Source organism: Geotrypetes seraphini, chromosome 2 (assembly GCF_902459505.1).
Source record: "Geotrypetes seraphini chromosome 2, aGeoSer1.1, whole genome shotgun sequence".
Lineage (NCBI taxonomy): Eukaryota > Metazoa > Chordata > Amphibia > Gymnophiona > Dermophiidae > Geotrypetes > Geotrypetes seraphini.
The window spans coordinates 413,016,068-413,042,076 of record NC_047085.1 but is presented as its reverse complement, the minus strand read 5'-3'; the positions used below and the strand labels follow the sequence as shown (position 1 = coordinate 413,042,076).

General features: G+C 46.0%; 1 protein-coding gene across 6 annotated transcripts in view; it reads left to right on the top strand.

Annotated features, from left to right (window-relative positions):
• Window positions 1–514: 514 nt before the first annotated feature.
• Window positions 515–26,009, top strand: part of GLCCI1 (glucocorticoid induced 1) — a 204,780-nt gene continuing 179,285 nt past the window's right edge. The window contains exons 1-2 of one of the 6 annotated variants that reach the window (XM_033931018.1): window positions 515–1,415; window positions 11,599–11,750. In XM_033931018.1, the coding sequence (XP_033786909.1) occupies window positions 1,028–1,415; window positions 11,599–11,750 (540 nt within the window). In that variant the 5' untranslated portion in view covers window positions 515–1,027. Of the gene's footprint in view, window positions 1,416–1,479; window positions 1,570–3,847; window positions 3,882–11,598; window positions 11,751–26,009 lie in introns of those variants that run through there. The other 5 variants (XM_033931017.1, XM_033931020.1, XM_033931019.1 and 2 more) reach the window with 5 other exon arrangements.

Below are 26,009 nucleotides of genomic sequence, written 5' to 3'. Positions count from 1 at the left end.
CTGCCCTAGAATAGGGAACCAAAGGCATTGTAGACCCAAGAGTACTCACTCTTTAGCTTTACAATTGCTACTACAGTATTTTTCATTTGTTGTACTCCAATTGACACCATTTTAAAAAAATGATTTTACAAATTTAAGCAACAGAAACATACATTGAAATACAGATGTTGCTACCATAAATGAGAAACGATATGCCAAACTAACCCTTTTAAACTTTCCAAACGTCCTTAGCAACCCCTTGGCAATAGATAGCAAACATATATCGTCTAGTCTTGGGTCTACTGGATCGGTATAATCTCAATTACTATGGCTGTATTTTAGCTAAAAGTTCACATAGTACTCATAGGCCCGTTACCCTACAGAATTACTGTCAAAAGTAAAATTGCCCCCGAGAAAAATTCATCATCAGGAAGACAAAGTTCCCAGCCTTAATAAAACTCTACACTGTCACTCCACTCCCCACGCGCAGCTCACCAAACACACGTGCCAACCGCCTTCCCCAGCTCGGTTTTTTTTTCTCTTAATTTTCTGAGCGCCATCCAATCCAATCAGCAGCCTCCCCTCTTCCTGGCTACACCGAAACCCAGCCTTGGTGAAGTGTGACCGTCTCGTCAGTCACAGGCGTCGCAGCCAATTGGTTGTCTCTCTTTTTTTTTTTTTTTCCTTCGGTAGGTGCGCGGGCGGGGGCGCTGCGGTCGTTTCGAGTGCCCGCCCCCGGCTGTGGGCAGCGCTGGCTCGGGTGTTGGGGAGTTTGCCGTTGGGTGCTCGCGCGCGTGGAGCAGCGTTTGCTCTCGCGACTGCTGCAGCTGCTATGCCAACGTGCGCGTGCTCGTTTCGCCGCTTGATTCTTCCCGAGTAGCGGTGCGGTGTGTGCGTTCTCTCACGCTCTCGTTCACACCATGTAGAAGCGGTCACGGCTTGGGAGTTGTTCAGGAGTGGTGCAGCCGCTGCTTGTCCCGAGTGGTGTTTGCTGGTGTGTTTTTTTTTGTTTTTTTTTTTTTTTTTCGGAGGAGCGGACGAGGAGCTCATGTCCTCCTCTTCGCACCACCCGCAGAGGCTGAGGCGCGGCGCCGGATCTCCCACGGCTCCCGGAGGCTCCACCGTCGCTGCGGGCGTGGGAGGCGCGGGGTCCGGCGGTGGCGGCCGCTTACTACAGCCCATCCGAGCCACAGTTCCGTACCAGCTGCTGCGTGGCAGCCAGCAGAGCCCGACCCGCTGCCCATCCACCTCCGTGGGCAGCAACACGGGCCGCTGCTCCAGCCCGCCTAGTCCGACTCCACCAGCACTCGCCCTCCCCGGGGGAGCGGAGTCGCTGAGCAGAGGGCAGCCATGCCGAACTCGCCGCTCTCCTCCGGAAAGCTGTAGGAGGAGCCGCTCACCCGAAAGCCGGAGCCCTAATTCCCCGGGGTGCAGAGGTAAGAGGAGGGGACTCTTGGAGGACGGAACGCACGCACTAATTATTATTACGTGAAATATGAAAACAACATATGCACCTGATAAAAGAACGTTGAGCGATGTGCGTGTTTTGTGTTTCATTTTTAATCTGTGGGCGGGTGTTTGCTAGCTCGCGTGAGTTCTAACCTATCATTTACTTTTTATAACTGCATACTTATCCCTGGTGTTTGTTGTCCTTGGAGCTACGTTTTTAAAAATGTTTAAACTATTTTACTCTGGCTGCTGGTGGTTTCTTCACATCCCCCCAACTAAAAACAACAAAACAAAAATCCCACTTAAAAAAAAATTAAAATAAAAATTAAGGGTGGTTTTACTTGTTAGCAGGGATTTCTGAGATGTCACTGGAAGGAAAACTTGAGTTTGGATGTGGATTGAGCCTCTTCTCTATGTGGACCGGGTTGCGTTCATGTATGCATTCGGAGTGGTTCACTTAGGTACACCGATGCAAATCTGCAGATTTTTTTTTTCTCTTGAGTTGGAGTAGAACGAGTTATTTAAAGTTGCCCCGAACTTGAGAAACATGCTCATTATGTGCAGTCAGAGATTATGGAAACCAGATACGTTGATTGAATTGATGATCTAGTGACTTAATACATATTGAGATTCAGATTGTTAATCATAGCTGTCCTTGAATGCGCAAATCGGATATTTTTCATTTTAGGAATAGTTGTGTAAAAACAATAGGACATCACTTGGTAAAAGTTTAAAGTATATATAAAGCTAAATTCTTAATTCTGCACTGTATGAAGAGACGTGTTCTGCTAGAATCTGAAACATCATGGCGATGCTGTCTTGTGTGATGTAAGACTTTTTTAGAGTAGGAGTTGTAAGTAGACGAGAAAATATTTCTAAATGTAATATAAATATAGAACCTGTGTGACATTTTAGGTCAAGTATAGAGCTCATGAAACGTGCTTTTCCCAGAAACTAATTTAGGAATAGTCTGTATTCCCAGTTGTAGGGTGAGAGAGATGCAATATGTTGTTAAAACACAATCATTCTCATTTTTTCCCGCATCCCAGTTTTCTTTAATTTCCCTTATTTTTTTATTTACCCTCATCTTATGAATACCTCTCTATAAAATCATCTTATTGACTAACTTGGTTAGGTTGATGAGAATTTTTGGAAAGGAAGCAAACTGTAAATTATACAATTTTCTATTGGACTTGAGCAATAGAAACAGCTCGGCTGCATATCTATTTTTATGATGGCTGTAATAAATTGCATGGACTTTGATTTTAGCAAGTACTTAATGTAGGTTGCTCGTGTTTGGCTATTGTATTATTTCATTTTTTTTAATTGTTATGGAACTAATTGGTTATTATTTACACACAGCAGATGATAGAAATACATCTTAAAATGTTAGTCATATGAAGGCTTTGATCCCCCCCAAGGCTGCTGTAGAAACTGACATCCTACAGCAGAATCTGAATGAATGAAAGCAACGTGATTGCCCTAATAATGACCATAATCTTCTATCTATGGCTGGATTTAAAGCTAGGGAAACCATTTTCTTGTAGGTTGCTATTAAAGGCATTTGTACATAGTGTTGCCTTCTGGATGGGAACACATTAAATGACGTTTTGTAATTTTACTAGGAGGTGCTCAAGTTCAATATCTTTGGTCTTTAATGTACATATAGTATTTATACAGTATTGATATTTTTGTGGCTTGGTATGTTCATGTATATTGAGTATAGTTCATTCAATTATTTGTTTAGTACATAATATACTATTCACGAATTGCTGTAAAAATAGAATTGAATATTACTTGGTCTGAGCAGTTTTGCTTTTTATTTATTTTTAGTAATATAATTGACGTTTTCTTAGTATGCTGTTAAGAATAGGTACAATGGCAGGAAGCTCCATAATTTCCATGTAAAAGTTTATTTAGCTAGCACTTTTTAATTTTTATTTGTTTTATTTGTCCTTTAATTATGTAATTTATTATATGGTTTCTGTGAGTTCATAGGTTTGTGAAAGATATGTCTACATTTTTTTTTAATTGTAGAGATATATGTTTTTGCATGTCTTAATAGCTTTTTATGTTTAAAAGGCATAATCCCCTCCCCCATTAAAGATCAGTCTCTGTATGTTTGCTGCTGTGGGTATAAAACAAGAATCTATTTTCTTGGGGTTATTTTTAAAAAAGGAAAACTGCTCTGTAGTAATTTTCTGTTTTTAGGTATACAGTATATATGCGATGTTAATCTAGTGGTGCTGTGAGTGTGGGTTCCACCCCCCTTTCCTGCTTATAAGGCAAACCTACTGTTCCCGTCTCTCTCTAGGGTTTTTCATCCTTCAGGTCAAGGCTGCTGCAGACACTGACATCACCACTTAGCAAAGCCTCTGCATGAATGAAAACAACACACTCCATGTCTGGCTTCTCTAGTTTTACATTTCTTGGGATGCACATTGATATGATTGGTAATAGCAATTTTACCTTGGACCATTGCACTTTTTATTTGTTTACATTTTTAAAAGCTGTGCATAAAAATCTGAATGATTCTTGTAGTAGGCACTGTATAGTAAGGAATTTATATGCTTAGACTACATACAAAGAGTGTTTGCAAATATGTCATGATTTATAGTAGCGTGTGCAGTCTTGAACAGCTGCATATAGTTTTCTTGTTGAGAATTTACAGAAAAGTAGAAGCAGGAAGAGAGAACCTGGGAGATTACTTTCTTGAATGTGCATGTTTTATAATTTAGTTGGGTGAGAATTCTACTAAGTGAATGGGTGTTGAGAAATTTGATGCAGAAAGTGATGTGCTTTGTGCCACCCCCTCTACTCCAAGAAAAAGGCAGCTAATGCTTTGCTCCTTTACAGCACTGCTTGCATACAATTACAATGATCTTTTAGATCAGATTGAATAAAGATTGGTTAATTTTAATAAAATGTTTAGGTTCACCCAAGGACTACAGATTGGTAATGTTTATTATTGGTGTCATTTTCTTAAGAGATTGGTGTATCTTTTAAAATCTTATCTTTGATTTAACTTTTGATATTTGATTTAATTAAACTATTGTTAATTCTATATTGACCTTCAGATGACCCTTAACTATTTTAGTGATGCTATAACTTGTTTACATTGTAAATCATAACCTAGTTTAGTGAATTCTTATTTTTTAAGGCCTTTGGTGTGTGGCCTATTTTAGATATTTTTCTCAAATGTGTATATGTAGCTAAAAACACTGTAGGAAAAGTGTCTTTAACATATTAAAATTAATTAGTTGACTTTTTAACTGGATAAGTAAGGGGTCCTTTTATCAAGCCGCGCTAGCGGGGTTAGTGCGTCGGACATTTCATTACTCGCTAACCCCCGTGGCTGGCTAAAAAACTAATGCCTGCTCAATGCAGGCGTTAGCGGCTAGCGCGGCAGGCAGTTTAACGAATGGTATTACACGCATTAAACCCCTACCACAGCTTGATAAAAGGACCCCTAAGTGTATTAAACAGCTATATTTCCAACAAATGTTGACTGAACAGAGGACAAACTTTCAGCTGTAACTTACAATGACCCACAAAGGCTAAAAAAAAAGCTATGACAAACTATAGTGAGTGGTTGGTTTCTCTTAAGGAACATTTGCCGCAGGAAAAGGTGGCCAGTCTTTGGTGTATCTGGGAGAATGATCAAACATTGATAAATCTAGGGACCTTAGACTAGAGAGTTGCGCGGGGACAGAAATCCCGCCCGACCACGTGATTAATCCCCTCCGTCCTTGCCCGACCCAGTGAGGAAACCCCCACTTCCTTGTCCATCCCCCTAAAAGTTACCTGTCCCCATAAAAAGCAACAATTACTTCTGACAGTGTTGATTTTTAAAAAGTCTTAGGGGTCCTTTTATTAAGGCGAGTTAGTGCGTCTTAGTAGCGCGCGCTAAATACTAATGTGTGCGAATGCGTCTATTATATCCTATGGACGCATTGCCATGCATTAGCATTTAGCGTGTGCTAATATTTAACGCTTGCTAAGACGCACTAGCGCACTTTAGTAAAAGGATCCCTTAGTTTATATAAACCAACAATAAAATACAATATAAACAAATAACAGTAAACAGAAATAAGAGATGCATACATCACCGGAAAGAATTAGAATAGACATTAGGCCATGTAGGGTTGACCATTTCTTGTTAAAAGAAATGAGTTGTTTATGGCAGTATAAAGCTCGTATCTGTAGAGCAAACAAATCTGGTTCCCACCATCTGGCATAGATAACTTGTGAGAGGTCCTTCCAAGATCCACAAATGGTTTTTAATGCATCAATGAGTAAAGAATCAAACAATACAGCATCAAAATAATTTAAAGCAGAATTGAGAGAAGCACTTTTGAGGACAATGGTTGCATAAGAAAAATGTGCCAAAACTGAACTGGAAACCCCAAAACAAACTCAGCAAGTACTTCATTTTGTACTAAATACAATTGGTGGTATAACCATGAGAGGGGGCTGGGCCTCCCACTTTGAGCTTAGCCCCCCTCAAAATAAACATCTCCCTTGCTGTACCTGGTTGGACATTTTGGTTTTCCGTCATCTTGGTCCCAGTTTCTGCTTTTGTCTATTTTCTACTAATTCTCTTTCCAGGCCTCGAGAACCCCGGTTCCATTCCCATGGGAGTCCCATAGAACTGGGGGATAACCCCACTGGAGTCCCGCAATCCCCGTTCCCATGCAGACCTCTACCTCAGACTGTGATGAAGTGTCATCTAGAAAGGAAGCAGAACAGAAGGAAGAAACTTCTTAGAGGAATGGACGCTGGAAAATAGTCGCTTCTATCAGCAAACTGTGTATAACTGAATCCCATCAATTCAGCTGAAGAAACTTATGCATAGTCTATGCTTGCAAGAGCCATTCTGCTGCATCCATTCTGAAGTCAGTACGATAGGTATTTTATCTCTACTGGCAAACTGGCTCTTGAAGAAAGGTACACATTATTTTAGAGCAGGAGTAGGCAATTCCTGTCTTCGAGAACCACAGGCAGGTCAGGTTTTCAGGATATCCACAATAAATATGCATGAGATAGATTTGCATCTCAAGGAGGCAGTGCATGCAAATCCATCTCATACATATTCATTGTGGAAATCCTGAAAACCTGACCTGCCTGTGGTTCTCGAGTACCAGAATTGCCTACCTCTGTTTTAGAACATAAGAATTGCCATACTGGAACAGACCGAAGGACCATCAAGCCCAGATTTTCAAAAGGCAGTGGCCAACCCAGGTCCCCAAGTACCTGGCTAGACCTCAAGTAAAACGGATTTTATGCTGCTTATCCTAAGAATAAACACATATAATACTAGTTTCTCATAAAATCCCACTTTATTCCGGGATTAGTGGGTTATTTCCATCTACCCGCCAGGACTTTATAGGAAGCCTCAAATTCAGAGACTTAAACCCCTTCTCCTCATACCTCATCACTTTGCCAGTGCCTCAGTTCCTCAGTCTTTCTTCCTACAAGCCAGGTTATAGGAGCTTGTCTTTTCTCCTCATGTTTCATTTCCCTGAATTTCTGACCATCCATTTGTTCTGACTGGTCCTGCCCGCAAAAGTAGGCTGGCTTCTAAGGCCACCATTTCCAGGTGGATCCGTATGGCCATTTCTGTGACGTGAGGTGGTTTGGAAAAAGCCTACCCCTCGTGATAAGGGCTCGTTCAACCAGAGGTATGTCATCTTCTTGGGCAGAGTTGTCGGCTGTTTCTCTGGATGAGATTTGCAGGGCCACTACTTGGTCCTCCTTTTATACATTCACCAAGTTTTACAGGATTGATGTGGCGGCCAAGCAGGATGCTGCATTTGGTGCCTCTGTTTTAGCAGCGGGCTCATCAGCCCCACCCTGAATTTTCAGTACTGCTGTTGCTAAGGAAAATGAATTTCTGACTCAAATTTTCTCCAAATAGTTTTTTTCATGTTATAGTCATCAATATAAGATGTTAAGCTTATAGCCCGTTTGGCTCTTATAAATTCATTAGTGACTATTATTATCATTTTGACACTGTATTGAACAATGCGATGATTGGGGTGGTGAGGAGGCACATTCGCCTTCATGTCTCTGAGTATAAGTTTCAATAACAGTTGAATAACATTTGATGGAATTTTTCTGTAAAGATACATAGAGTGACTTTTATAATAGTTGCTAAAAAAAATAAAATAAGCAGAGCATGTCAGAAAGACTTCTGCATGGTTCGCTTCTAAAATTATAAATAAACATAGGGGGCTCTGTATTCCCTACTTAGTAGGAGGAGCATAAAGGTGAGCCAGTTTGATATTGTATATTTAGATTTTTAAAATGCATTTGACAAAGTACCTTATGAAAGACTACCAAGGAAATTAGAAAGTCATGGGATAGGAGGTAATGTCCTATTATGGATTAAGAACTGGCTGAAAGACAAAACAGAGAGTAGGTTTAAATGGTCAATATTCTCAGTGAAGAAGGGTAAATATTGGGGTTCCCCAAGGGTCTGTGCTGGGACAGGTACAGAGAATGGCGATGAAAATGATAAAAGATTTGGGACGACTTCAGTTTGAGAAAAAGCTAAAGCTTCCAGGGCTCTTCAGCTTGGAGAAGAGACAGCTCAGGGATGATATGATAGAGATCTATAAAATACTGAGTGGAGTGGAAAGGGTAGATGTGAAACACTTGTTTACTCTTTCCAAAAAATACTAGGACTAGGGGGACATGCGATGAAGCTACTAAATAGTAGATTTAAAACAAACCGGAGGAAATATTTTTTCACACGTGTAATTAAGCTCTGGAATATGTTGCCAGAGAATGTGGTGAAGTCAGTTAGCTTAGCGGGGTTTTAAAAAGGCTTGGATAATTTCCTAAAAGAGAAGTCCATGGGCAGTCATGCTGGGCATTCCGAAGTACATGATCAGGCAGATTCAAAAGGCACAAAATGGAGTAGCAAGATTTCTGCTGGAAAAATCAAGATAGACAACTGCCACCCCACTACTGAAAAAGAGTTACACTGGCTCCAGATTGAAAGCAGGGTAAAATTCAAGTTCTTGTTGCTGATACACAAAATCATTCATCTCTCAGAACTGCAATATCTAGTGGCCATGCTACATCATTATACATCAGCACACAGCCTGCGCTCAAGTCAAGAATACCTGTTGGAAATACCCTTCTTCAGAAACATCAAATACAAAAGCATTAGGATAATAATCTTCTCTGTGATGGCTCCAAGGTGGTGGAAGTCCCTTCCGAAAGAATTAAAAACTAGAAAACACCACCGGAAAGTTCAAGAAAGGGATGAAGACCATTCTCTTCACAGACTACTTTAACTAATAAAGCAACATAAAGGAGATAGCTGGCTAGACCCCATTAGGAACACAACATAGAACACAATACAGGTATTGTGTGTGCAAATAAAAAGTAGGATTTAGTATGAACACAGTACACGATCGAAAGTTTAGGTTCTTACCTTTGCTAATCTTCTCTTGAATAAATCCACACTTTATTCCGGGACCACTGGGTTATTTCCATCTATCTGTGAGAACACCACCTCTTCTGGGAGATTGTTCCATGCATTTACTACCTTTTTTTTTTAAAAAAAGTATTTCCTTAGATTACTCCGGAGCCTACCACCCTTTCTGTAAAAAAAAAAAAAAAAGGTATTTCCTTAGATTACTCTGGAGCCTGTCGTCTCTTAACTTCATCCTATGCCCTCTCATTGCAGAGTTTCCTTTCAAATGAAAGACTCAACTCATGCACATTTACATTAGGTAGGTATTTAAATGTCTCTATTGTATCTCCCCTCTTCTGCCTTTCCTCCAAATTTTACAGATTGAGATCTTTTAAGTCTGTCCCCATACGCCTTATGGTGAAGAAAGACCACTTACCATTTTGGTAGCCTTCCTCTGGACCGACTCCATCCTTTTAATATCTTTTTGCTCGCATGCCCCCTCCCCCGGCGATCTGGTATCCCCTGCCCGTGCGCCCAAACACAATCCCTTACCCCAATCTGGCACCAGCACCAACGCACAGGACGTGCTGGTGCCCGAAGATCCTGCCTCTTGCCTGCCTCATGTGCAGATGCTCAAGGCCCAGCCCAGGAGGCAGGATCTTCGGGCACCAGCACGTCCTGTGCGTTGGTGCTGGTGCCAGATCGGGGTAAGGGATTGTTTGGGTGGGTGTGGGAGCGATGCTGGATCTCGGGGGGGGGGGGACATTCAATGGCGGGGAGCGATGTCGGTTCTCGGGGGTGTGTGGAGCAGCACCGGTGGTCTCAGGGGGGGGGAGGGGAACAAATCAAGCGAGTTTCCCTTACTTACTTTGGGGAGACTTGTTTTTGTTTACGAGCATGCTTCTGGAACGAATTATGCTCGTAAACCAAGGTTCCATTGTATTCTAAATGAGGTTTCAAAGTCTTATACAGGGGCATCAATACCTCCTTTTTCCTACTGGTCATACCTCTCCCTATTATTATGGGGGTGGGGTCTAGGGCTGAGCTTGGGCATAGGTACTTGTTTGATATTTGTTAGACTTAGAGCAGCGGTCTCAAACACGTGGCCCATGGGCCGCATGTGGCTCTCCAGGTGCTATTTTGCGGCCTGCGGTCTGGACACGATGATCAACTGTAAAGTGGCGGCGGCTCCTCGCGCATTTCTCTTCCCCCTTCCCTTGTGCAGCAGCAGCGTGCCTGACCGGCTCAAGTCGATCGATCCGTACAAAGCCGCGGGTGGCGGCTCCTTGCGCTATCCACTCCTGTATCGGAAGCCTCTCTGACGTCACAACATCAGAGAGGCTTCTGACGCGGGTGGCGAATCTCGCGAGGAGTCGCCACCCGCGGCTTTGAATGGAACGATCGATTGGGAACCGGCCAGACACGCTGCTGCTACACAAGGAAGGGAACCGAAGGGGAGGGGAAAGAGAAATATTCTGCTGCATATGGAAAGGAGGACCCTAGGGAAATGCTGCTGCTGCACAGGGAGAGGGAGGGAAGGGGGAAGAGAAATGCCTCTCCTGCACAGGAAAGGGGGGGAGGGAAATGCTGCTTCTGCTGATGCTGCATAGGGAAAGGGAGAGGGAGGGAAAGGGAAGAGAAATGCCTCTCCTGCACAGGAAAGGGGGAAGAGCAATTCTGCTTTTGTTGCTGCTGCACCTAATTGGGGAAAGAGAGGGAAGGAAGACAAGAGAGAGGAGAGGAGCAAGAGATGCCAAGTTCATGGGAGGGAGGGAAGGAAAGGAGATATCAGACCATAGAGGGGGAGGGAGAGATGCCAGGGCAGGGGGGAGGGAAGGAGACAGATGCAAGACCAGGGAAAAGGAAAGAAGAAGGGAGGGAGAAAAGGAAGGAAAGAGATGTCAGACCATGGAAATAGGGATGTAAGAAGAGAGAGATAGAAGGAAAGGTAAGACAAGGAAACGTAGATTTTGAAAAGAAAGCAGAAAAATTGAATATTAAGTTAATGCCAAAGATGGATGCAAGGCAGAAAGTGAAGACGGAGAGAAAAACAGTCAAAAGACAAGAAGGCCCTGGAAACATAGTTAAAAGCACAGAAAAATAGTCACCAGCCAACAAAGGTAGGGAAAATGATTTTATTTTCAATATAGTGATTGAAATGTGTCAGTTTTGAGAGAGAAAAGATATTAAACTTTAAATGTGAGGGCTGCAGAATAAATAGAGTACTTGGAGGGCCGCAGAAAAAATAGTTAATTTCTTATTAAAGAAATGACAATTTTGCATAAGATAAAACTCTTTATAGTTTATATATCTTTCCTTTTAACTGTTAAAGGAAAGTTTTATAAACTATAAAGAGTTTTACCTCATGCAAAATTGTCATTTCGTTAATAAGACATTAACTATTTTTTCTGTGGCCCTCCAAGTACCTACAAATCCAAAATGTGGCCCCGCAAAGGGTTTGAGTTTGAGACCACTGACTTAGAGGGTACTTGGCTTGAAGAAGTTCAGAAACACTGTTCTATTTGGATTTTAATTGGAAAAGGCAGCTGTTTGTGCAGCCAGACAGTTGACTTTTACAGTTTTCTTTATGCATCTTTTACTTTAATTTTTTTGTGAAGACTTACTCTACTTTCCTAAAGCATAAAATAAATGATAAATCACAGTAACAAAATGAAGAATTACCGTAAGCTAATGCATTAGCCTGATGTCAAAAACTTAGAATAACATTGGTTTTGTTTTTATAGTTGACAGATCGAAGACTCAGCAGATTAGAATTTCAAGTACCATAAGGCGAACCTCTTCTTTGGACACAATAACGGGATCTTACCTCACGGGACAATGGCCACGTGACCCACATGTGCATTATCCTTCATGTATGAAAGATAAGTCTACTCAGGTAAAATAGATAAACTTTTGGATTACAAATCTGGTGTAACTGTTCTGTATTTGTGTATTTTCTGCAAACTTAAAATAGTAGCACTAGTGAAACCCACGTAGAATAGATATTTCTGCTTAGTAGTTAAAATGTAATTGGTATGTTACATAGGTGAGTAGTGACTTCTGTGGCCTGTTTTTGTCTTCACAAATTTCTTTAATGAGATGGCTTCCACATAGCTGTGTGCAAATTCTATTGTTTTGTGTTTTTTTATTTTGTAAAAATTGTGCATTTCTTTTGTGTAGAATTCCTTCATCATAAGACTGACTCCTACCCCCCTCAACTTGCTCAGACTTGATCCTTCCCAGCAGTTTCACTTGCCAACTTAGCTTGATCTCTCCCCCCTTACCTCCTTTCAGCAGGTTCAGCACCCATTTTTCTTTTCCCCCTCTCCAGGTGATTGCCCCAGTCTTTTCTCCTTCTTCCCTGTTGTGAGCAACACACTCCATCTCTTTCTCAGATCTTCCCATCCAGTGTAAAGATCAATTCCTTCCCCCCAACACCCATAGCTCTTTTTTGACCCTACAACATAGACTTTCATAGCAGTCTTCTGTGTTCTTGTCATACCTTCCTCACTCATGCACAGGCCCCTCTATAGCTCTCTTTCTGAAACCTTCTTTCTCCATACACAATCAGTATCCTCTTTTATCCCAGCACAAGCAGGCAGCATTTTCTCACAGATGGGTCCTGAATGGACAGTGCAAAAGTGTACTGTCACTTTAACTTCTTTTGAAGTTTTGCAGCACCCCCGTACTGCACATGTGTGAGTTCCTTTCTGCCCGACGTCGGCTCATGGGACCATCAGTTTTTAGTCTTCTGCGGAGCTAAACAGTTGTGTTTTGGAGTGTCTTTAGACTCGCAATTTTCCTCTTTTTTTTTTTTTTTGCCTTCTCGTAATGTTTTCTCTTCATTTTCGTCATTATTTATTAATCTCCTTTAAAACTATCAAATTTTTGTCCATTTTGATTTTGTGGCCTTTGGGCTCTTCTCAGCCTTTCAGCAGGCTGGCTACATCGATTGATTTTTCACTGTTTTGTTTACTCGATTACCACTTAGATTGAATGCTTTGACCTCGCGGAAGTTCTTTTTCCATCGATATCCATGCCTTCCTGTGGGTTTATAAAGTGTTCTCGGTGAAACAGGACCATCTCTAATGCTGATCTGCAAAGTTCGTGCCTTCAGTGTCTTGGTCCTGAACACCAGGTTGATGCTTATCCCCACTGTGCCACTCTTAAAAAGCGTTCTTAGAAAGCTCTACTTATTCAGCAAGAGAAACTCTTTGGATCTACTTCATCAACGATGTCTTCATCTTTGCCATCGAAGTCTAAGGATAATTTGACAGACATCGACATCAATGTCTGTACTGACATTGTGCTCTGTCGATTCTGTCGATACCATCAACTTCTCCTAAAAATGCTAAGTAGTGAGTACATGCTTCTCCATCAGCTCATGCATCAGCATCTTGTCAAGCATCGAGTAAGTCGATGTACACCAAGAACCAATGCAAGAGGTTGAGATCTCTTTCATTGCAGCTGGCGTCTCCTCAGAGGTGTGCTTCTTCATCGAGGTCACCAATGCTTTGACGCATTGCAGCTCCAATGGCACCTTAGGAGCAACTTCCAGAGTTCTTTCAAAGGGAGTAGTCACTTATGTTGTAGTCGCAGCTGGCCCCGGTACTTGTCTCTGCTCCATCGGTACTGTCCCAGGTCAAGCATTGCTCCACCAATGACTCCTGTACCAAGCCTCTCATTAGTCTTAGCCATCACAGTTCTTCCTTGTGCTCCATATCGGATCGGTTCAGCCGAGGGAGATATTTCCTCACCAGTTTGCTTGACTTTTTTGAAAATGTACATAAACATGTGGATAAAGGTGAGCTGGTTGGTGTAGTGTATCTAGATTTTCAGAAAGCTTTTGATAAAGTTCCTCATGAGACGCTCCTGAGAAAATTAAAGAGTCATGGGATAGGTGACAAAGTTCAGTTGTGGATTATTTATAAATGATCTGGAAGTTGGAACGACGAATTAGGTGATTACATTTACAGATGACACTAAACTGTTCATAGTTGTTAAAATGCATGTGGATTGTGCAAAATTGCTGGCAGACCTTAGGAAATTGGAAGACTGGGCATCCAATTGTCAGATGAAATTTAATGTGGACAAATGCAAAGTGATGCACATTGGGGAAGAATAACCTGAATCACAGTTACCGGATGCTAGGGTCCACCTTGGGGGTTAGTGCCCAAGAAAAGGATCTGGGTGTCATCGTAGACAATATTATGAAACCTTCTGCTCAATGTGTGGCGGCGGCCAAAAAAGCAAACAGAATGGTAGGAATTATTAAAAAAGGGATGGTTAACAAGACTAAGAATGTTATAATGCCCCTGTATCGCTCCACGGTGCAACCTCATCTGGAGTATTGCATTCAAAGAAGAGCAACCAAGATGATAAAGGGGATGGAACTCTTCTCGTATGAAGAAAGACTAAAATAGTTAGGGCTGTTCAGCTTGGAAAAGAGACGGCTGAGGGGGAGATATGATTGAAGTCTATAAAATCCAGAATGGTGTAGAATGGGTACAAGTGGATCGATTTTTCAAACATTACAAAGACTAGGGGACACTCAATGAAGTTACAGGGAAATATTAAAACCAATAGGAGGAAATATTTTTTCACTTGGAGAATAGTTAAGCTCTGGAACGTGTTGTCAAAGGTTGTGGTAAGAGCGGATAGTGTAGCTGGTTTTAAAAAAGGTTTGGACAATTTCTTGAAGGAAAAGTCTATAGTCTGTTATTGAGAAAGACATAGGGGAAGCCACTGCTTGGTCTGGATCGGTAGCATTGAATGTTGCTACTTCCTGGGTTTTGTACAGGTACTACTAGTGACCTGGATTGGTCACTGTGAGAACAAGCTACTGGGCTTGATGGACTATTGATCTCACCCATTAAGGCTATTCTTACATTCTTATGGTACTAAGACACCAATTAAGTTTTCAGCCGATCCTGATCAAAAGAACACTTCTTTAAATCTGCCTTGTCTCATAAAATAACTGACTGATTCAGATCTCTTGGATCCTACATACTCTGATCCAGGCCTCTCTATACCAAAATCCTATGACATTACCTCTGATTCTTCTCCTTTATCCCAGGACAAGCAGGCAGCATATTCTCACATGTGGGTGACGTCATCTACGGAGCCCCAGCGCGGACAGCTTTTCAAGCAAACTTGATTGAAGTTTCAAGTTTGCTACACTGCACCACGCATGTGCATGCCTTCTCGCCCACTAGAGGGCGAATCCCACCTCGTGGTCCTCAGTTCAGTTTTTTCCGCGGAGCCAGAAGCCCTGTGGAATTTGAGCTCTGTGATTTTGCCTTCTGTCGCCGCGTCCGGTGTTTTTTATTCGGTCGTGGTACTTGATTTCTCTTTATTTTAGTTTTCTACGTCTTTAAATTTAAAAAAAAAAAGTTTTTCCGTCGGCTCCGGGGGCTCCCGTGAGCCGCGACCCGGCCTCCTTGTAGGTCGGTTCGGTTTTCATGTCCCGTCCCTTGACGGGTTTCAAAAAGTGCGACCCAGTGTGAGCGGTTACTATCCATCACTGACCCACACCGGTGGTGCTTGCTCTGCCTTGGACCCAAGCATCCGACTGACTCCTGCGATCGGTGCTCCACTTTTCAGGCCAGAGCGCTCCGCCGATGCCGTGCCAGGATGGCGGAGCTTTTCGCAGTTGACTCCGTACCCGGGAAGGCCTCGACGTCGGTCTCGGCTTCGGCCCCGGCCTTGACCTCGGCCTCGGCGCCCTCGGCTTCGCCGCGTCCCTCGACCTCGAAGCCGACGCCTGCGACCAAACCTGCCTCGGGTAAGTCCTCTTTTCCATCCCCGACTCCAGGGTCTTCGAAGAAGCCATCGTCGAGCTCCTCCGCGGCGGGTGGGTCGTCCTCGGCCCCGCCCAGGACTCCGGCCACTAATGCCCCGAGGGAATACTCGAGACCGAGGTCGCCCTCCAGGGAGCATCCCCCGGCCTCGGACCTGCCTACCATGGTCGGGATTCCGGCGTTCCAGGACCTGCTCCGAGCATTGATTGCCTCGGAGCTGTCTGGCGCCCTCGAACAACTGCAGCGGGCTGCGACCTCGACTGCTTTGACCTCGGGGGCACCGACCTCGGCGACCTCGGTCTCGAGTCCCTCGGTCTCGGGTACCGGGGCACCACCGACCTCGACCTTGCCCTCGACCTCGGCCTCGGGGGCCCCGCCTGAGAGCAGCGTACGGCCCCGGGACAAGGTACGCAGGGTGAGACGGATTTCCTCATCCTCCTCCTCGAGGTCCTCCCGGGGTTCCTCGCCCTCGGGCCGGCCTCGGGTGAGGCGTCGCCCGAGGAAGCCTAAGCGTTCGCGAGGCTCTCCTCGGCGACGTGGTCGCTCCTTGCCGCTCGGGGGCGAGGCCTTGCGGGTCTCGGAGCTTCGCCTCGATAACCCGAGGCTTCTCCGTTCCCCTGCGAGAGGGGGTTCTCGTGACTCCTCGCCGAGGACAAGGGGTCGTGCCTCGGTCCCTCGGACGCCTGGGACTTCTCCCAGGGGTTCTTCGAGGCGGAGACGTTCCCCGACCCCCTCGAGGCCATTGGATCTGGCCTCATGGGGCTTGGGGTCCGGTAGGGAACCACGATATTCCCACGAGGCTTCCCCCTTCTGTTCGGCGGAGGGGTCGAGAACTCCCTCGCCGCCTGCCAGACCGTCCTCCTTCTCCAGCTTTGTGCAGGACATGGCGCGTGCCTTGGGTCTGGACCTCATGGCTGGTTCTCAATACACAAAGGAGTTCCTCGAGGAGCAGGACCTTCCCACTCCCCCTAGGGAAACCCCTCGACTACCCTTGAATAAGGTCCTTCATCAGACCTGGCTTAGGAACCTGACTTCCCCTCTTACAGTCACGGCGGTTCCGTCTAAGATGGAGTCCAAGTACAGGACGATACCAACCAAGGGATTCGAGAAGGCTCAACTCTCCCACCAGTCTTTGCTGGTCGAGTCTGCCCTCAAAAAGTCACAACCCTCCTGAGTTTTTGTGGCGGTCCCGCCCGGCAGGGAAGGTCGGACCCTGGACAAGTTTGGTCGTCGCCTTTATTCGAACTCCCTCATGGCTACCAGGGTTTTGAATTATGCCTTTACCTTCTCCTCATATCTGCGTGGCATGGTGAAGGATTTGCCCCAGTACCGCGAATCCTTGCCGGACTCCTGCAGGGAAGGGTTTGACAAGTTTATGTCCAACCTGTCTCAATTGCGCTTGTACCTTTTTCACGCTGTGTACGATGCGTTTGAGCTGGTATCGAGGGTGTCGGCATTTGCGGTGGCTATGCGCCGTTTGGCGTGGCTACGCATCCTCGATATGGACCCGAACCTGCAGGAACGCCTTGCAGACTTACCTTGCGTGGGGTCCGAGTTATTTGATGAGTCCCTAGAGGCGGCGACCAAGCGGTTGTCGGAGCAGGAGCGCTCATTGGCCTCCTTGGTCCGTCTGAAGCCTCGGGCACCGCCGCAGAAACCCTTCCGGCCTCCCCTGAGGCGTTACCCTCAAAAGTCGACCCCGGCTTTTTCTAGGCCGCCGCCTCGGCGCCCACCTCAGCAGGGGAGAGGGGGACAGGCGAAAGCTCCGGCGCAGGGCCCGTCCAAACCAGCGCCGTCCTTTTGACGGGCTATGCGGATGGGGCCGGCCCTCCTCCGCGATAGCGCCGGACCCCCTTCCCATAGGGGGTCGACTCCGGTCCTTTTATACGGCTTGGACCGAGATAACATCCGACGCTTGGGTGCTCCGGACCGTCTCCGAGGGCTACTCTCTCAACATTTGGTCAGCGCCGCCGGAACAGCCACCGGGGGCTTGCCCATACAATCGGACCCAGCTACCCATCCTCATGGCCGAGGCCAGGGCCTTGTTGAAGCTTCGGGCGGTGGAACCGGTACCCCCCGATCAGCGGGGGCGGGGATTTTACTCCCGTTACTTTTTGGTCCCAAAAAAGACCGGGGACTTACGCCCCATCCTAGACCTCAGAAAGCTCAACAAGTTCCTGGTCCGGGAGAAGTTCCGGATGTTGTCACTTCCGGTATTGTATCCACTCTTGGAGGAAGGGGACTGGATGTGCTCCCTGGACCTGAAGGAAGCGTACACCCATGTTCCGGTGCATCCCACCTTCCGCAAATTCTTACGGTTCCAGGTGGGCGAGCTACACCTGCAGTACAGGGTCCTCCCCTTCGGCCTGGCCTCGTCCCCTCGAGTCTTTATGAAGTGTATGGTGGTGGTCGCTGCAGCCCTGAGGTCCCGGGGGCTTCAGGTCTTCCCGTACCTGGACGATTGGCTGATCAAGGCCCCGACCAGGGAGGGGGTTATCTCAGCGACCCGACAGTCTATCATCTTCCTTCAGCGACTGGGGTTCGAAGTAAATTTTCCCAAGTCACAGTTGTGCCCGGCCCAATCACTTCAGTTCATAGGCGCAGTGCTGGACACTGTTCGCCTCCGTTCATTCCTCCCTCCTCCTCGTTTGGAGGCTTTGGTTTGGTTGGGCCGTCTGATCTCTCAGCTTCCTGTGGTGTCGGCTCAGCGCATGATGATGCTTCTGGGCCACATGGCGTCTACGGTCCACGTCACTCCATTCGCCAGACTGCACCTGAGAATTCCTCAATGGACTCTGGCCTCTCAGTGGCGCCAGGAGTGCGATCCTGTCTCTCGTCGCATAGCAGTGACTCCTTCTTTGAGACGTTCGCTCCGTTGGTGGACCGACTCTTCGAATCTTTCCGGAGGTTTGCTCTTTCTCGTTCCTCCTCATCGCAAGGTTCTGACCACGGACTCCTCGGAGTACGCGTGGGGGGCCCACCTCGACGGTCTGCGGACCCAGGGACTGTGGTCGGCGGGTGATCGCCGCTGTCACATCAATGTGTTGGAGCTTCGTGCCATTTTTCTGGCAGCTCGAGCGTTCTGCCACCTACTCCGAGATTGAGTAGTCCTAGTGCGAACGGACAACCAGGTGGCCATGTATTATGTGAACAAGCAAGGTGGGACGGGCTCTTGGTCCCTCTGCCAGGAAGCTCTGCGCCTTTAGGAATGGGCGATCTCCCAGAACATCTTCCTACAGGCTGTCTATATCCAGGGAGAACAGAACTGCTTGGCAGACAAACTCAGTCGGCTTCTACAGCCGCACGAGTGGTCACTCAACTCCAGAGTCCTGCGCGAGGTTTTCCATCGCTGTGGGACTACACAGGTGGATCTGTTTGCCTCTCCGGACACTCGCAAACTACCCCTTTATTGTTCTCGGATGTATTCCCCGGACCGTCTAGAAGCGGACGCCTTTCTTCTCGACTGGGGAGGGAGGTTCCTTTATGCGTTTCCTCCGTTTCCCCTGATCTTGAGAACGTTGGTTCGTCTCAAATCAGAGCTACTATGATTCTCATTGCGCCTCGGTGGCCTCGTCAACACTGGTTCTCCCTGCTCCTTCAACTCAGTGTCAGGGAGCCTCTGCTTCTGCCTGTGTTTCCCTCTCTGCTATCTCAGAGTCGAGGTTCGCTGTTGCATCCCAATCTTCAGTCGATACACCTGACCGAGGATGGGAGGGCACGATCACGTACGGTCAATGGATTTGGGACATTATTCAGGATGATTGCAATTTTGAATCCTCCTCCATTTCAGATTCTTTCTTGGGATCACCGTGTATTGAGCAGCCAAAGGTGTCATTGGTGCAAGACCACTTTCAAGTGTTACTGGAACTTGGGCCAGTAGTTCCAGTTCCTCTGGTACAAAGGGGCAAGGAGAGTAATTCCATTTACTTCATAGTGCCCAAGAAGTGGGGATTGGTCAGACTGGTTCTGGATCTCAATAAGTTTCTCAAAGTCATTCATTTTCATAGGGAAACTGTCAAAATGGTGATTACAGCGGTTCAACCGGGATAGTTCCTTTCAGCACTCGATATCGCATAAGATTGCTTACATATTCCCATATGTCCACTGCATCAGCGGTATCTTCGCTTTGCTGTCCTAGGGTAGCGCTATCAGTTTCGACAGATGCCATTTGGCCTACCCAAGGCTCCACCAATTTTTTTGAAGGTGATGGTGGTAGTGACAACGTTTCGTCACAAAGAAGGGGATACAGATACATCCTTTCTTGAATGACTGGATGATTTGGACGTCTTCCAGAAAGGACCCTTGACAGTAACATAAACGGGTGATTTCTCTGCTTCAATCTTCAAATTTCTAAAGAGCTCTCTTCTTCCATTCCAGTCTTTGGAACATCTTGGACACGAAGGTGAAGAATGTGTTTCTTCCCGAGACTGGGGCGACAGGTTACAGTCTTGGTCCTATTCTTAAGTCACTCAGACTGTGGGTATGGGATTATATATACTGGTTCTAGGATCTGTGGTGGCGACTCTGAAAGTGAGGCTTTGGGCTCGCTTTCATAAGAGAACGCTGCAGCAGTTGCTTCTGTTCCGAGAGTTCCCGATATCTCAAGGCTTCAATGGTAGTCTTTAGTGGTCTCCTCAAGCATCGCTCAGCATGAATTGGTGGCTCAGTGAGATCGATCTGTTCAAAGGCATGCCACGATCATAGCTGGACTGGCTCCTAGTCACCAAGGACGCCAGTTGGTTGGGTTGGGGGGCTCAGTGCCTTCAATCCTCAGCCAAGGAGTCTGGTCTCAGGAGGTGGCTCAGTGCTCACGCAATCTTCTGGAGTGGTGGACGGTCAGACTAGCGTTTCAGGCATTTCAGGCCATGCTTCAGAGCTGGCTGATGAGCGTCTTTTACAACAGTGTCGCTTCGCTGGCATTTCTCAAAGCCAGGGAGGTGAGCGAAGTCCTCTGTTGCCAAGCAAGGCAGTAGTCCTGCTTCGGAGGGCAGTAGCTCATCTTCCTCTTCTCTTGGCGGATCACATTGCGGGACAGAAAAAAAATTATATATTCTACATCCCGCAAATTGGGCACTGTCCGCTCAGGCGTTCAAGCTCATTGTGTAGAGGTGAGATATCCTAGATCTAGACCTCGTGACTCGCTTTCACGTCACAGTAATCCAGATATCTCCGAATTTCCTTACCTAGGAATCGATCAACGTGGAAATTCCTCCTACTTGGGTATTCTGGCCTAGTTTTTGAAAGGTTAAAGCTGAGGCTTAAGGGTTATTCGGAACAGGTTATTTCTACACTTCTCCAGGCCAGACAGACGTCTTCATCTGCAGCTTACGCTAGTGTCTGGAGGATTTTCGATTCTTGGAGTAATTCTCATGGTTTTTCGCCCTTCCAGACTTCTCTATCTCATATTCCTTCTTTTTTTGCCAAGGACGTAGCCAAGGGCTTCCAGTATAATTCCCTTCAGCTTCCAGTGGCAACTATTGCTTGATACAGGGCCCAGGTGTCTCACTTTTCACTTGCTCCTTAGCCTGATATAATTAGGTTTCTGAAGGGAGTACAGCATTTTTTGTCCACCTGTTAAGAAGCACTGTCCGGACTGGAGTGTTAAGGTAGTTCTTGGGAGTTTACAATAGGCCCTGTTTGAACCTTTGTCTAATGAGACTCTTAAGGATGTGAAGTTGAAAACGGTATTTCTTGTAGTCATTGCTTCACCCCGGAGGGCTTTTTGCCTTGCAGGACTAATCCTACAGAGATCCTTTTTTTCAGTATTATGGATTCTGGGGTATCAGTTCAGATAATACCATAGTTTCTTCCTAAGGTGGTATCAGTCTTTCATATCAACCAGTCTCTCTTCCTTACTGCTATCCGGGAGGAGGGGGGGGGGGAGGGGCGCCTCTATTCACTGCATTTCCTAGATGTGCGATGCAGTTTCAAAGAGATTGTCACACATCTTGCTAAGAGATTTAACTTCCTCCTATCATTGTAACGGCTGAAAGAACGCTGTGGAGCTATTTCCACAGGGCCGGCACGTGCATCAGGCCCAAGACAGTTTTCTTCAGCCGCTGGTCCATGGTGCGATCAATGCGGCGTTGTTTTTGGGCCGGCTCCCTGTTCCTCAGTGCTGCAGTGCACAAAGTTGTGGGCAGAGGCTCCTATGCGCATTCTACGCCTGACCCAGAAGCCTTGTCTCTGATGTCGCAACATCAGAGGGAAGGCTTCCAGATGAGGCGCGGGGATGCGCCGCTGCTCACGTCTTTGTGCATAGTTGCACTGAGGAAGAGGGAGCTGGCCCAAAGATAACACCGGGGGGCAGCATAAAACAGCCAGGCGGTAGCAGGCCAGAAGGCATGGAGGGAGGTAGAAAACAACAGTAGGGGGAATGATTTTATTTTTGAATTTAGTGATTGATTTACATCTGCTGTCTGTTCAGGAAGAAATACTTTTGTTTCTTTTCCTCTGGGGTTGTACTTGTACTGCATGTTGTCTTGCAAATTGTATATATTAGTACTTTTAATTTATGGTCCTGTATTTGCATGAGGTTATCTGTGTTCTGATAAGATTGAATATTGAGAAGCATACAGTGTGCTTTGTGTAGTTTAATTTTATGGTTAACCATTATGTGTTGTTAATATGATTATATTGTGTGTGTGTACTATTATGAGGCGGGGTCTGGGGTGGAGATTGGTTGGAGATGGGCAGGGTCTGGCCCACGACTTAGCCCAGTGTTTATCGGTTCATAGACAACTCGGCGAAAGACAAAGGCGCGCGCCGACAACTGAGCGCAAGACGGAGGTGCGCGCCAAAGAAAATTACAGTTTTTAGGTGCTCCGACGGGGGTATTTGTTGGGGAGCCCCCCAGTTTACTTAATAGAGATTGCGCTGGCGTTGTGGGGAGTTTGGGGGGTTGTAACCCTCCACATTTTACTGTAAACTTAACTTTTTCCCTAAAAACAGGGAAAAAGTTAAGTTTTCAGTAAAATGAGGGGGGTTACAACCCCCCCACCCCCCCATAACGCCCCCACAACGCGGCGCGATATCTATTAAGTAAAGTGGGGGGGTTCCCCCCCCCCGTCGGAGCCGTAAAAACAGTAATTTTCTTCGGTGCGCGCCTCCACGCTGCGCTAAATTGTCTGCGCGCGCCTTTGTCCTGGCGCGCTTTTGACCTGACACCGTGTTCTTCAACTGCCAGTCTGCAGACCAGTGCCGGCCACAAAATAATTATTTTATTTCCGCCGGTCCATAGGTGTCAAAAGGTTGAATACTGGTTTTTAAACCATTTTGATCTTATTGAGGAAGAAGTGAGCAAGGTCTTTGGCAGTAGGTTTCGGTGGTGTCGTCAAACTCTGTACCAGATGAAATAATTTTTTGTTGTCTATTCTATTTCATTGGCATAGTAGTTTTTCTTGGCATCTGAGATGTACTTATATTTATTTATTGCTGTTCTCCATTGTGTTGTGGTCTGGCGATTTTTAGTCGTCGGCACTGTTTTTCAGTTCTTAGAGTCTCGGTAAACTAGGGAGAGGTTTTAGTTTGTTTTATTTTGTAAGAGTGTCAGGTGGCTAGGGTGTTGGTAAGGAAGTTGTTCCAGCTAGCTGGCATAGCATTAATGCAGTCTGATGGGGAAGTCAAAGACTCGGTTACTCTGTTGCAGAAGAGGGCTGGATTTGTTTTTCCTCATACCAACTTTTCTCTTCTAGTGGTTTTGTTCAGGCTTCCTGTTGTAAGGTTCAGGTTGAAGTTGAGGAGGTAGTGGTTTGACCAGGAGACCGGTGTCCATTTGATGTCAGAGGTGAGATAAGAGGGAGTGGATGCGAGTAGGTCAAGGGTGTGACCTTTCTCATGTGTGGGGCCTGAGGGTATGATAGTGATTTGACTGTCTTCTAACAATTTTTTTGAAGTTATTGACATCTCTGGTGGTGGTAGATTCAAGAGGTATGTTGACATCTCTGAGAATAAGCAGTTTGGAGTGTTGGCAGGCAAGGCTTGATATTATTTCTATCAATTTGGTAATTGTGCTTGATTGGGAGTTTGGGGGGTCTGTATAACCAGAAGGATTCCGTTGTTCGTTGTAGAGTTGGGCTTGTCCTCTAGCTTACATGCTATGTATTCAAGATCCGGATGGTTGGTGGAATCCATCTCTGTAAGGAATGTTGCCTTAAATGGCATCTCTCCGTGCCGCAAGGGACATCGGGGGCAGAGCCCGTCTTTCATGCCGGCCTGACTTTCTCCCTCAGTGGTCGATGACGGTGTCTTCATTGGGGCAGCTCCTGGTGGCAATGTAGCTGCTCTGAAGAAGGAAGAAGATTTTAAAGTTGCTGCCACACCGCACAGTGGACAGAACCTTTGTCAACAGATTAGAGTTCTCTTGGACTGTCCGGCTCTCTCGGCCTGGTTTTGTCTGCAGGTTAAGAACATAGGAATAACCGTACTGGGTCAGACCAATGGTCCATCAAGCCCAGTAGCCGTTCTCACGGTGGTCAATCCAGGTCACTATTACCTGGCCTAAACCCAAAGAGTAGCAACATTCCATGCTACCAATCCAGGGCAAGCAGATGCTTCCTCCATGTCTTAATAACAGACTATACAGTTTTCCTCCAGGAATTTGTCTCCTTAGAGGCGATCCCCTGGGCCGGAGCGCCCATGCGCCCTTGATAGAAGTCCCTCCAGTCTTGGTGATCTCTGCTGAGTTTCTCCCTGGTCAGAGCCAGCTAGCAGCAATTTGAGCTGGTGGCTTCAGGAGGTGACTCTCGGTCAGGGCTGGCTCCTTCGGTTTTCCAAATGGATGATTCTTATGATGGATGCCAGCCTGTTAGGTGGTGCGCTCAGTGCGGGGCTCGCTTCATTCCGGGGCAGTGGACTGGTCCGCAACGTTGGTTGACTGATGGTCTGGAGTTTCGACAGAATGACCAGTGGTGCAAGTTTCTTCGATGCCACAGCAGTGGCATATCTAAATCACGAGGGAGCTCTAGTGTTCTCTCTCTCTTGGGCCAAAAAGATTGGTGGCGTTCCACTGGATGGAAGCGCATCGTCTGTCTTTCTCGGCGGCACATGAGGCCAGAGTCAACAATGTTTGGCAGTCTTCCTTGGCCAGCAGTTCCTGGTCCCTTTCACAGTAGGCATTCTGTCTGATCTTACAAGAGCTGGGGTTTGCCCCAGAGGATCTTGGCTTCAGCAGATATCTCAAAGGCTGGGTGCCTTTTCGGTCAGCGCCCTAAGAGGAAGCTGGGGCTGGATGCCTTGGTTTGGCCCTGGCTGGCTCACAAGTGCCTACAATATGATCCCTTTGTGGCCTCTGGTTGGTCGGGTCATCTGTGAAGAGCAATACATCCCGGCCTGGTGTCTCTAGTGACTCCAGATTGACCTTGCTACCCATGGTATGTAGGGTGTGTTGGTTGGCAGCAGGAGAGATTGGGCATCTTCCACAGGGGAGGGTGTTGCTTGGTGGCGAGAGAGATTGGACATCTCTCCCACTGTCGGGGGGGAGGAGGGGAGCATTTGGGTATCTCTCCCACTGTCGAGGGTGTGTTTCAAGTTTATTTCGTATTTGATGAACAATAAAAAAAATTAATAATTTTTTTTTTAAAAAGAGGGAGACATGTACATTTCATAGGGAAATCAGGGAAAACTACAATTTGATATAGGAAAGAGAACAAATAAGGATAAAACAATAGGAGTTGTATTATATTAGTACTTGCCTACTTCAAATGGAAATAGTAACTCAGCTAAAAAGGCAAATTAGTTAAAGGTGTCTATACAAGAAACATTTTAGTTTTGATTAAAATTTTTCGAGGTTCTTTTCTTCTCTTACCTGAGCTGGTAGTAGTTTCCATGTTTGGGGAGCAGTGACAGAGAAGAGTATGGTATGTCTAGTATTTATAATTCGTAGGGATGGAGTAGTAAGTAGATTTTTGTCCTCGGATCATAAGGAGCGGGAAGGAGAATACGGAATAATTACTCTGTCTAGAAATAGCGGCGCATTGAATTGTAAAACTTTAAATGTGATGACCGCCTGTTTATAAGTTATTCTATGGTTGATAGGAAGCCAATGCACATTCCTTAGCAACAGCAGCAGATGAATCCAGAGACCAATGGGGATAGCACACATCTACCAGCAGGCAGAGATAGAGAAACTGATTAACAGGTGGCTTATTGGCTGGCACTCCTCCTGTATCTCCAGTATGCTCTATCTCCCAGTAGGTGATGGTCTCTATTCATCTAGCTCCTGGATTCTGGCTGTGACTGGAAACTTATTTCTCCTGTTGAGATTTTCTCTTCAGTGAGTTATCAGTGCTATGTCTCCTGTTGAGATTTTCTCTTCAGTGAGACAAGGGTGTCCGGCTGAACGGTGCCGGCTTTAG